We start from the raw sequence: 12,979 nt of genomic DNA on the forward strand, positions 1-12,979 counted from the left end.
AACTTCGGGCGATTCTGGAATCGCTCCAAGTTCCATCCAGCCAGCGATTCACCTTTTACACGGCGGGAAGGCAGTTAAGGTAGATTTGTCGCCCCGAAGAAGTTGTCGCCAGGCGACTAATCTCACTGAATCTGCCTGTGTGCCCTGACCCTAAGACTGATGACACTTGTTTACTGTGGCTGTTTGATAAAAAAAAAAAAAAAAAAACATGTAGGGGGCCTATTTATCATGCTGTGTAAAACTTGGAGGAAAACATCACCGGTGATGTTGCCTATAGAAACCAATCAGCAATTACATATCAACAGTTTTGTAGAAGTTAGAAAAAAGACAAAAATCTGATTGGTTGCTTATGGCAACATCACAGGTGATGTTTTCTCCAATTTTTTACACAGCATTATAAATAGATGAGAGTGGTCTAAGCTCCTTATGCACAGAAGTAAAATAAAAAGGGGTAGGCTGTAGAATTCTAGGAAGAGTGTACCTACTTATTGGTTTGCCTCTGGTGCTGGATAACCATATTCTTCTCATGGATTGTTTCCAACAATGCAGTGGCCAAGGATTTCAGGTCCGAGACGGACTGGGGAGTGGCAGGCAGGCTGCATCCATGTTCTTCTGAAAGAAGCTCTTGAACTTCACAAAACAAGAAAATTTTTCATTCCAAGCAATCTCATTTATTCGAGATATAACATTTATTTAGCTGCACTAATCTTGGGTTTTTTCCAGCATATGGCATACTTGAGATCTTGAAAAGAACGTTGCATTGTAGGTAAAAAGTATGGCAAGTTATACCTTGTTTTGAATAAATTCAGAACTCAAAAAGGGCTTACATTTGGAAATCCATGCTCTATGAATAACTTGATGAACAGGAAACCATCCTACATAAAAAAAAATACCTAAAAGTGAAACCCCTGCATCTTTATCATGCCACCCTGTAATGTTTCAGGAACACCCAACTTCATCAGTCATACAAATCAATATGACTGAACTCCTTATATACCAATCCAAACGTAATTGGATATACCTCCCCTCCATATGTCATTAAGAAATACATCCATCGTCCATGGAACTATTTTACAGATAACTTCACAAAAATGAGTGTGACCAAGTTTCAGATCTGAATTATCTGCAGGTTAGTGTTCATTAAAGAACCAACAAAATCCAAACAACAACCAGAGAAGCAGGGAAAGTAAAGGACTTTTTTAGACCCTGTTAACTCCAAGCTAACCAGTTCAGATTAAATACTGTTTAAAGTATGTGAAAAATAAAATAAAACGTAACTTTTAATCTAGGTGAGTTAATAACACACACGCACCCACAAAGACAATGCCAAATCAGACTCCATTATAAGTGTATAGAAGTCCGGGACCGTGTCCCTAAAAAACACACATTTAAAAAACAGGCATAGGATGGATTGGTGGACTAATTGTGTAGTCAGCATTGTCATTACAGCCTAACCACTATAATTTTTAAGTATCAGCCGTGCTTACGTGGCAATTCCCAAACCCTCCCTTCCAGCCATTCCCCAGTGAGATTTATACCTAGCTACGTGGGGAACAAGTGGGAACTATCCATATTACACGGCTTCTTCAGGGGCATAGTGGTCAGGTTGTAATGACAACGCTGGCTACACGATTAGTCCACCAATCATTATCCACATAAAATCATTATATTATATCAGTGCTGTCCAATTTCTGTGGTACCGAGGGCCGAAATTTTTCCGGCCTACATAGTGGAAGGCCGATAATGGAAGCCAGCCTTGGCCACTCCCTGTTTTTAAACCACACCCATGTTACCACAAGACCATGTCCACATTAATTGCGGTAGCACACCAAAAAACCAAATGGTTGGTGCTCACTGCAGGGGTATCACTCATTTGTGAAAAAAGTTGTCATATTAAAACAAACCCTTAAATCCATATACCTCCTCTTCCCCTTGGATAACACAGCACCCCCAGTAAATGATTAAACACCTTAGGGACCTCTAACAGTAATTTATTTTCAAATACTAACAAACTCCCAGAACACATACCAGGCTTATGTTCTACAGGCAGAGCAGGGCACATACAGGCAGAGTATGGTGCACACACAGGCAGAGCAGGGCACACAAAGGCAGAACAGAGCAGAAGACAGTGAAACCTATCAGGACCACTCTAAGATGTACTACATACAGTGAAACAGTGCTGGTGCTCCATTAGCATTTTGTATAAAGTGTGAACAGGTGAACAATGTGGGCAGTTTCAGGTCTGGGTCTCAGGTGTGAAAAGTACAGGGCTTTAGGGTGTGAACGAGGTGTAACGAGTGTGAACAATGCAGGGGGATCACAGATGTGAACAATACAGGTGATTAGTCTGAATTTGAGGTTTAAACAATGCAGGGGCCAGTTAATCTCTCTAGTGATACCATTTAAAGCAGGGGCCAGTTAATGCTTGAGAAAGGGGCGTGACCCCGAAACGTTGCATTTTGCAATAAACACGCAAGGCAGCTTGCTTGCATTGACCCTGTGTGCCTTGGGATTCTTTCTGCTAGACCATTTAAAGCTTACACAAGGTAAACAAACACAGCAGGTAGGTGGGGGGCCACACAAAGTTGCACAGCCCTGTATTATATTATTGTTGTAAAGTTGCCAGCCTTTAAGATAAATTCCCACATCAACACACTGTGAAGGGATTATAAAGATTGTAAATAAACGCTAACTGCATTAGGAGGTGTCACACAAAGACAAATGATGTTCCCTGCAGTTCCAGGAAAGCAGATCTGTAGCAAAGACTAAATACCTTGCTTTGCCGATAGTACTCCGGTCAGGGCGCTGCTGCTTAATTTGGTGTTTGATTTCGAATTCCTGCGTTTCTCCAGCGCATTCTAAAGGCAAAGACATGGACAAAACAAATCAAATATAGTACAGGTACAGTGTCGAAAGCAATGATATAGGTAGTGATTTGACAAAACCATTAAGCCTTTTAATACATAACCCCCTAAATTGTCTATTCTCTTAATACTTCAGGCATATGACTTCCAATATGAAAAGCTGCATTTATACTACTTGTAACTTTTATTTTGACCCTCCAAAGTGACACCACTGATGCTGGGGACCTAGGACAAGGTGTGCAATTTCATTTTCCATAGAAAAATATGTATTTAGTAGGATGCTAATCTATACAGGGCCTGTCAAAAAGGACCCATGATTTTTGGGATAAAGCCCCCAGTTTACAAGGGTATAATCATTCAAAAACAAAAACAAGTAATCCCAAAATTCTATATTATATTAAAAAATAGTCTTTATTCAAAAATCATGTTAAAAAGATAGGTATACAGACCACATGGTATTCCACCTTACGCGTTTCATACCCCCAGGTACTTAATCATAGGCATTGGTTCAACTTGTTTTGGTTTTGAATTAAATTTTCCAGGCTGTATAGCCCGGCAGTAGGCTGAGTACTGCAGGAGATTCACAGTGAAGGCTGGTTGGGGAAATGAGGCTGGTTGGTGGGTGCAGCAAGGGTACAGAACATTTACTTATGGGTCTAGTCCAGCAGAGTATTATGTGCATGGTTTCTTGAAACATTGCCATTCCTTCTAATAAGATCACTTAATGGTTTCTGCTGGCAAGAGGCAGGTTATTTATAGATGCAGGTACTGGTATGGGACCTGTTATCCAGAATGCTCGGGACCTGGGGTTTTCTGGATAACAGATCTTCCTGTAATTTGGATCTTCATACCTTAAGTCTACTAAAAAGTTATTTAAACCCAATAGTTTTTCTTCCAATAAGGATTAATTATATCTTAGTTTGGATCAAGTACAAGCTAATGTTTCATTATTACAGAGAAAAAGGAAACCATTTTTAAAAATGTGAATTATTTGGATAAAATGGAGTCGATGGGTGATGGTCCTCCTGTACTTCGGAGCTTTCTAGATAAACGGGTTTCCGAATAACGGATCCCATACCTGTACTGGTTGGTTTGGTCTACTCATGTATGTTCTTATTATATGGCCCTTGCTTAAAAGGCAACATTTAATTCACTGGCAGCATGCCTCAGTCTTTTGATTTATACCAGAAGCCACGCCATCCCAAATCTTGTTATACGTTTCTGCCACATGACTGACCTTGCTATTCAGCATTCCCTGTAAATACATCATTTATCCAGTGCTACAAATGCATTAATCATGCTTTTCCAGGGAAAAGGGGGGGGGGGATGAGCTTCGTTAGTATTTATAGAGATTTTAATGTTAACAATCGCTGAAGGTTCATAAAAAATGGATTTGAAAGTAAAATGAGCATTTTCAATCATACAGAGGAAAAAAAAAAATTACTGCCATGCATGGAAAAAAAAAAACGATGCATGCGAAAGTAAGCATAATTTTCCCACGAACAACAAACAGGCACAATAGAGCAAATTAGTATATGGCAATCAAAAGGCAACGTTTCCCTGCAAAGCCAGATAAGCACATCTTGCTAGCACATGCACTGAATATCTGAGTCTCCCAGCCTTGGATTCATCGAATAGCAACTCATTCATTATTCGGCTTTGTTGCGTCGCAAGATCAGAAAATATGACGGCTCGCAATAAAGTATAATAAATTGTGCTTTTATACTTCAATGACTGTGTTTCTTTAATACGCATCTTCTGCCAATAAAACAAAAAAAAACCCTTTTTATCTTTTTTTTTTTAAAAGGGGGGGGGGGGAATTCACTGACTGTCCTGCATTTGTTATAAATTAATCTGAAATAAATGAATTCTAATATGGGATCTACTGAAAAAAAACCAAAATGATCTTTGGAGAAATTCTGAGAATTGAGAAAATGGGGCACATTTTCTGCTCCCACTGAAGCAGTGTGTTTTGCCAGTTATCAGAAATGGGTGTGGTTTTCAGTTCTAACAGCCAATGATGTAACTAGATGTTACTGGGCACCACAGCAGTTTAATTTTAGGGCCTCGTAAATGTCCAAAGGTTGACCCGATTTCCAATATATATTGAAATTGCTATTAATTAGGGCCTCAACCCCCCCCACCCCCTGCAGTTGCAGGGTGTACTTGATCTATACACCCTTATTTGCACAGCAATATGAAATCAGGGTGGTATCATGTTTTCTGATGTAAATTTTCAGTAGAGAAAAAAAGCAGTTTGCTATAAGCCTTAAAGGAGAATTAAACCCTAGAAATGAATATGGCTAAATATGGCATATTTTATATACTTAACTTATTGCACCAGCTTAAAGTTTCAGCTTGTCAATAGCAGCAATGATCCAGGACTTAAAACTTGTCACAGGGGGGGGGCGTGGCCGGGATGCCGAACTAGGTAGAAGTGCTGCGTGTTTGCTCCGCAATCCTGAACTGATCCTGCTTGCTACTTGCTTGTTCCCACGCCGGTGGGTAGATCTATTGTGGATCTTTTAGCTGTGGGGACACCTCCTGAGCCAGGAAATGCGTAAGGCGGCCCAGAAACGCATTGATGGCTACATGAAGCCGGCCACCTCGCCACGAGGGCCTACCCAAAATGGCGGCGCGTCCCAAAGCATGGAGTCCGCAGACCCCGCTTCCCCTCTAGCTGCGCCGTCTGCTGCAGACCCGACGCCGCACTCTACCCAACTCCTCTTACAAGCGATAGCGGAGTCTAAAGCTACTCTCACTGCCACGTTGGCGACCACCAGTGCGATGCTCACCTCCAAAATAGAAGAAGTGCGCATCGATCTCTCCCTCCTGCGTCAGGATTTGCAGACTGTTCGTGACCGCACTACCGAGGTGGAGCGCAGGGTGGGAGAACTGGAGGATGAGGTGAGACCCCTTCCACGAACTTTACAGCAACTTCAACGGGAGTCTGCTGACTTGGCTGCCAGGATAGACGATCTGGAGAATCGTAACCGCCGCTCGAACCTCAGAGTTGTGGGCCTGCCGGAGGGCTGTGAAGGGGCAAAGGTGGAAGACTTTGTGGAGGGGTGGCTCAAAGAGACACTTGGAGCTGACGCTTTCTCGCAGCATTTTGTGGTGGAACGGGCGCACCGTATTCCCGCCAGGAAGCCACCCCCTGGGGCACCGCCAAGAACTCTGATTATGAAGCTGCTCAATTACAGGGATAGAGATGCAGCCCTCAGAGTGGCCAGGGAAAAAGGTGAAATTCTCTATCAAAACGCAAGAGTATCCCTATACCCGGACTACTCTCTGGCGATACAGAAGAAAAGAGGAACCTTTGTGGAAGCACGCCGCAGACTACGTGATAAAGGGATCAAGTATGCTATGCTCTATCCAGCTAAGATGAGGATTCTGGATGGGGCAAGGGCCCTCTTTTTCGACGACCCGAGAGGGATTATCCAATGGCTAGAACACCGGCCTCCTCCCCCTCCTTGATGAGTCGGCACCTACCTCGGTTGGACTCCCCACTCAGGTCGTATGGTTTTTTGTTACTCTGCTAATGCCCAGCTACCCGGGCAGATTTCCCCCTCTAACTTTGGTTCCGAGAGCCGCTTGACTGTTGGGGCCTTTGTGTCGGGACTAATCAGACTGTTAGGGCCTCACCGTTGTTCTGGGACTCCTCTTCCTAAAGCTGGAGCTGGGTTGTTTTTCTCAGTTTTCTCCTTGTTATTTTTGCTCGGTATACCTGGATTATGGTCCCTATGTTGGGGGTGAGTGGGTAGCTACTGTTACACGAGGTTCCTAGACGGAGCTCCTCACGCAGTGACTTTACTCGTACAGAGACTTTTTTTTTTCAGTACAAAAGGTTGGCCAGCGGCCGGGACTCTCCAAGGGAAGGTTTGAAGTTATGGAACGAATGTATCCCCACGTTCAGGGTGGATACCGGGAGGGTGGAAATTTCCGCTTTGGAAATGGGATGAGTGTTTTTGCAATGTCTTTCTCGCTAACTTGCTTTGTTCACACACTAAGGGTTCATGTATATGCTAGTGGCTGCAGAGGGGGAATTTACTTGGCAGGCCTCTGCCTCCTGGTTACTGGGTTAGCTTACCAAACCTGAGCATACCCATGGCTTACCAGCAACGTAAGGTACAAGTGGTATCGTGGAACACACGGGGGCTCAATAACCGTATTAAACGGTCCATTGTTTTGGATTATTTGAAAAAATCTGGTGCGGACATATGCCTGCTCCAGGAAACACATTTAATTGGTCAGAGAGTGCTAGCACTGAGAAGGGCCTGGGTGGGCAGCCTTTACCATGCAGAGTACTCTTCTCACTCGAGAGGGGTAGCCATTCTCACTAGAAAGGGCATGGGTCTTGGGGTGGCGGATTTGCACACAGATCCAAAGGGTCGGTATATAGCCATTAAATGTCAATTATTTAGCTATTGTTTTATAATTGTTAATGTGTATGTCCCTCCCCCTTTCTCCGTGACACTTTTAGATGAAGTCCTGACTCGTATAGCTGATATGTCATACCCGACGATGTGGTTAGGGGATTTTAATGCGGTTCCTGACCCCTCTATAGATAGGCTTAGGGCCTTGCCTCATGATACCTTGATTTTCCCCAATTGGATAGGGAGTGCTGGGTTATCAGATGTTTGGAGATCTAAACATCCCACTGCTCGCCAGTATTCCTGTTTCACTATAGCAACTTCGGCCTTATCCCGTATAGACTTAGCGCTAGTTAACAAAGAGGCTCTTCGTCTCACGCTTTCGGCTGAATACCTGCCCCGGGTTTGCTCCGACCATGCACCCCTTCAACTAACTCTTGCTTTTCCAGGGCCTGGGCAGGCGCGCAGTTGGCGGTTGGCCCCTAAGTGGGTACATAACCAGCCCATTCAGGATAGTTTCCAGCATCTGCTCACTGAATTTTGGGACACCAACACAGGTACAGCCAGGGACATAGTAGTATGGGATACCTGTAAGGCCTGGACCAGGGGAACCTATGTCTCCCTCATTAAACGGGAACGTAATATAATGGAGATGGGTCTAGACAAAGCCAAATCTGAGCTTCAAACAGCGGAGGGAAACCTCAGTCAGGAAGACAGTTTATCCCACAGAACGGCTATGACGTTTGCGCAAAGAAACATTGATCTCTTACTCACTGATAAATTTTCTCAATTCGAAATAAACAGACGGGCAGCTTGGTACGATAGAGGGGATAAAAGTGGGAAATTGTTAGCGATGTTAGTCAAGGAGCCGCACGAAGTGACTGCCGTCCCTAGGTTAGTCCTGCCCTCGGGGGACGAGTTACAAGACCCGCAAGATATAGCAAATGCCTTTGGCGAGTACTATAAGGACTTGTATGGCTCTAGAATGCCTTCCAGCTCAGGGATACCGGAATACTTAGCTCCCATACCATTTCCTAAATTGACTTTGGAACAAGCGATAGCCCTAGATGCCCCATAACTAAGGAGGAAATTGCTGACGCGATAGCTAGCTTCCCGAATAACAAGTCCCCAGGCCCTGATGGACTGCCAGTTGAGTGGTATAAGGCAAATACCAAATCTCTTGCTCCCATTCTTGCCTCTCTCTGGAATACCACCTCGGAGACGGGTGAAGTCCCATTCTCTTGTACTCAGGCAGTAATAGCGGTTCTTTTAAAGCAAGGCAGACCTGATCAATGCTGTGACTCTTACCGCCCCATCTCTTTGCTTAATGTAGACGTCAAGATCTTCACCAAAGTTCTTGCTTCCCGACTTAAATTGGTTATCGAGCATCTTATCCACCCTGACCAAACTGGCTTTATGCCGGGGAGAGCCACTGATGTTAACATTAGACGCCTATATGCAAATATGCAAACTCATCATGACAATACAGGCTCCAGAATCGTAGTCTCGCTTGATACGGCCAAAGCCTTCGACACGGTCGAGTGGGCTTACCTCTGGGAGGTGCTGGCCCGCTTTGGCATTGGGGATGGCTTTATTAGGTGGGTGAAGGCGATATACAAGTCGCCAGTGGGCCAAGTCAGAGTTAACTCATATCTCTCACAGATCTTCGAGCTACGTAGAGGTACGAGGCAGGGATGCCCTCTGTCTCCCTTTTTGTTTGCGCTCGCTATAGAGCCCCTAGCTATTCAAATCCGTAACAATAAGGAAATTGTAGGTTTGCTGAAGGGCCGGCTAGAAGAAAAGACATCCCTTTATGCAGATGACATGTTGGTGTATTTGGCTGATCCTGAGGCTTCTCTGTCCACCCTGCTTCGAGTGGTGAATGAGTATGGGACTTACTCGGGGCTTAGAGTAAATTGGGAAAAATCTACTGTCTTTCCGATTGATGAAATTGCCACTCAGGACCGAATTCCATCTAGATTAAAATGGACCACCTCGTTTAAATACTTGGGTGTACTTATCTCTAGAGACCCGGCTAATTATATACGGGACAATCTGGAACCGGTTCTCCAGGAATATCGCAGGAAAACTACCTCTTGGGTCAATTTGCCTCTATCTTTGGTGGGGAGAGCCAACATTGTCAAAATGATTTTCTTGCCGAAATTCCTGTATAGATTGCACAATGCCCCGAATTATTTACCCCAAAGCTGGTTCAGACAAATAGACAAAGTTACCAGCTCCTTCATTTGGGCGGGTAAGGCTCCCCGCGTTAGCCTAGCAGCTCTTCAATCCCCAACATCGAAAGGTGGTCTGGCACTGCCAAATTTCTTGCTTTATTATCATGCCTCTCAACTGGCGTATGCCCACTGGTGGCTAGTGCCTGATTTGAATAATCCTGCCCTGATGGTGGAGGCGGCGAGTGCCTCCTCGCTGGAGGCATTGGCTAATCATTTGTACCGGGGTCCGCACTCTGCCTTCCCATGCACCGCCTCCATGACTCCGGTCATGAAGATCTATGATGTGTATATGAAGAAGCTATACCCGCATCCAGAAACATGGTCCCCGGGCACCCCCCTCTGGGAGAACCCAAAACTTCCCCACTTTAAACAGCTTACTGATGCCGGACTCTGGGCCTCTTTGGGTGTTAAGTATCTGGTCCAAATTGTTGAGGGGGGGCAGCTCAAGGCTTTCCCAGTCCTTAAAGAGGAATTCCATCTACCAGCTAGAATGATTTTCCGATATTTACAACTGAGTCATGCATTTCAAACGCAGTTTCAGGCTAGACCCCTTAATATTGCACAGTGCTCCCTTGAACGATACCTGAGGCGACCTGGGCTGCAGAAAGTGGTCTCTTGGATATACGCTATTTTGCTAAAACCCTTGGACTCCCACTTAGAGAGGGTGCGTTTAAAATGGCAGGCTGATATTCCAGGACTACATGAGGAGGCATGGAGTGAGGTCTTGGAGCAAATTCCAATAGTCAATATTTCGAATAGGGACAGGCTTATTCAGATTAAATTCTTTCATAGAACGTATCTGACCCCTCATAGACTTGCTAGGATATATCCAGGAACCCCGGACACATGTTACAAATGTGGGACTGAGGCGGGAACTTTGTACCATGTCTTTTGGGAGTGCACTCACATGCAGAGATATTGGGGGAAGGTCCTGGGTTTTATTCAGGAAAATTTTGCACTTCCCAATATCCTCTCTCCGGAACTTTGTCTCATGGGACTTGTTGAACCTCTCACCCTTCCCCCGTACCGTAGGCAGTTTTATCTGCAAATGCTATATTTTGCTAAACAGGCCATTATTCTCGCGTGGAAAGACACTGCTCCCCCTACTCTGGCCAGATGGAAATCTTTGATTAATTATGTTCTGCCACTGCAAAAAACAGTGTATCTAGCTAGGGGTTGCCCTGGTAAGTTTCGGGCAATATGGGGTGACTGGATTGACTTGCCGGATACTGTAGTTCCACGAGTGTAACTATGGGTGATACCTGATTCTCCCTCTCTGCAGCTATGAAATATTTGTAGTAAACTATTTGTCTAGAAGTGTGTACTTACGGACCCAATGTGATTGTACTGATGTGAGACATTGCAAATGTTTGTCTTGTTAAACTGAAAATTGTTAAATAAAAACTTTAAAAAAAAAAAAAAAAAAAAACTTGTCACAGGGGGTCACCATCTTGGAAAGTGTCTGCGACATTCAGTGGGCTCTGAGCAGCTGTTGAGAAGCTAAGCTTAGGGGTCGTCACAAATTATCAAGCAGAAAATGAGGTTGGCCTGTAAAATAAGCTGATGCTACAGGGCTGATTATTACATTTTGATGCTAATTGCACTGGTTTCTGTGCTGCCATGTAGTAATTATCTGTATTAATTACTAATCAGTCTTATATTGTGACATTTGTCTATTGTGAGTGGTCCCTAAGCTCAATAAGTGACAGCAGTGCAGTGTGCATGTGCAGTGAATAAGCAGAAAAGAAAATGGGGAGCTACTGGGGCATCTTTGGAGACACAGATCTTTAATGCTAATGGGCTGTGGTTGCCTTGGGCTGGTACAGAAGCCCAAAACACAATGTACAACCTTTCTAGCCTACTTTTTTGTTAGGCTTTAGTTCTCCTTTAAGAATTAAAGCAGCTGAAGTGCATTGTCCATGCTGTAACTAACAACAAAGCTGATATGACTGATCTGCAAAACATTTACCGTTAAGAGTCTGCATAGAGAAGTTTTAATCATGACAGACCTCCATCTATCTGCCAACACAGATATGTCCAAGTGCCAGTTTTTTTTTTATACCAGCCCACAGTTAGAGGCAGATTTAACAAAATGTGAGTTTAGAGCTTAATAAATAAAAACACACCCACGTTCTATTCATTCCTGTGGGATTTTTAGAATTGTATTTATCAATGGTTGAAAGTTGGAACCATTTGATAAATACAATTCTAAAAATCCCACAGGAATGAATAGAAAGTGGGTGTGTTTTTATTTATTAAGCTCTAAACTCACATTTTGATAAATTGGCCCCATAGACTGAAGTAGAAGCATCATCAAAATACCCAGGAATAGCAGTTTGTCAGTCCATGCATTGTGCTTCCTCTCCTCTCCCACTAGAAAAGTAATCAACCAGGGTTCCACCAGGTCCCCAGTACATTCTTGGGAGGACAATGTTGTCATTTATGACTTATCAGGTGCAAATAGAGACTTTTCCTGTTTGAAGGTATGCCACAGGCCCAATGGGTTTAGAGAGAAAGACAGAACAAAACTCTCCTTTAATTTTGCATTTAGTTTTATGTTTAGTATTGGTGCCCAGAGTGTCCCAGAAGCACGAAACACAAAAGGCCATTAGGAGATGTTGCTTTTAATGTAAACTAATAAATGTTTAACTTTACACTTGTGGCCCTGTGGATTTTGTAGTGTGCCTGAAGCCACTTTCAATAGTATTGCTGTTGTCTTGGTGGTACCCTTGAAGCTCATTGCAGCCCCTAACAAACAGCAATTCTGCCGTTTGGAAAACATGAAGGACCAAAAAACACCTTAGTGGCATTTTGAAATACAAATCAGAACATAATGTCTAAGTGGCTTCAATTCTGATATCACAGTAAGCAATATGTATTTTGGATACGTTTGCATTTCTTACCTTGTATTTGGTAAGATTACTTTTCTGCAGATTGACTTCCTCCTGTAGTTGCTTGAATCGTTCCTGTAGGTATCTGAAGGAAAAGAAATCAAGTGAAAGTGCATTTTATAATCTGCCGGTGTAATCTGCCGCGTCCAGTCCATCCTTAGAACAGTTGGAGCACCACAGGCCAAGAACACTCCTCTCCAGGCTGGCAAGTAAACGAGCACAACGCGATCCCCTTGGGTACAAGTTGTTATGCACAGAGAGAATGACTTGTTTATTATGAGCATGCTGTACCATTTGCTTGGCAAAAGAAAGCCCATAAAACATTTTGTTTCTCAGAGTCTCTAATGCTCCGTAATAAAGGCAGAAAGGGAGGGTTTAAGAGAACATTCTGCAGCTACGTAAAGATGTAATTAAGCCAAATATATTACAAACATAATTTTAGAATGATTCGCCATTTTTAGTGCAATGTTTTAGTTATGGTGTGCAAATTATTTGCCTTTTTTCTTTTATTGCCTCTTTCTGGCCTAAAGTTGAATGCAATCTGCTTGTTGGGACCCAGCAACCAACTTATTACTTTTATTTCTATCCAGGCTCTCTACCATTCATCTTCCATT

At 43.5% G+C, this 12,979-nt stretch overlaps 1 protein-coding gene across 4 annotated transcripts in view; it reads right to left on the reverse strand.

Moving 5' to 3' along the window:
• The window catches only part of ccdc149.L (coiled-coil domain containing 149 L homeolog), a 61,414-nt gene that overhangs the window by 16,526 nt on the left and 31,909 nt on the right, over window positions 1-12,979 (reverse strand). For 3 of the 4 annotated variants that reach the window (XM_018228966.2, XM_018228977.2, XM_018228981.2), the window contains exons 7-9: window positions 12,378-12,450; window positions 2,774-2,858; window positions 486-630 (exon numbers count right to left, since the gene is read on the reverse strand). In XM_018228966.2, coding sequence (XP_018084455.1) covers window positions 486-630; window positions 2,774-2,858; window positions 12,378-12,450 — 303 coding nt within the window. The remainder of the gene's footprint in view (window positions 1-485; window positions 631-2,773; window positions 2,859-12,377; window positions 12,451-12,979) is intronic. The other variant, XM_018228972.2, reaches the window with a different exon arrangement.

This window comes from Xenopus laevis, chromosome 1L (assembly GCF_017654675.1).
Source record: "Xenopus laevis strain J_2021 chromosome 1L, Xenopus_laevis_v10.1, whole genome shotgun sequence".
Lineage (NCBI taxonomy): Eukaryota > Metazoa > Chordata > Amphibia > Anura > Pipidae > Xenopus > Xenopus laevis.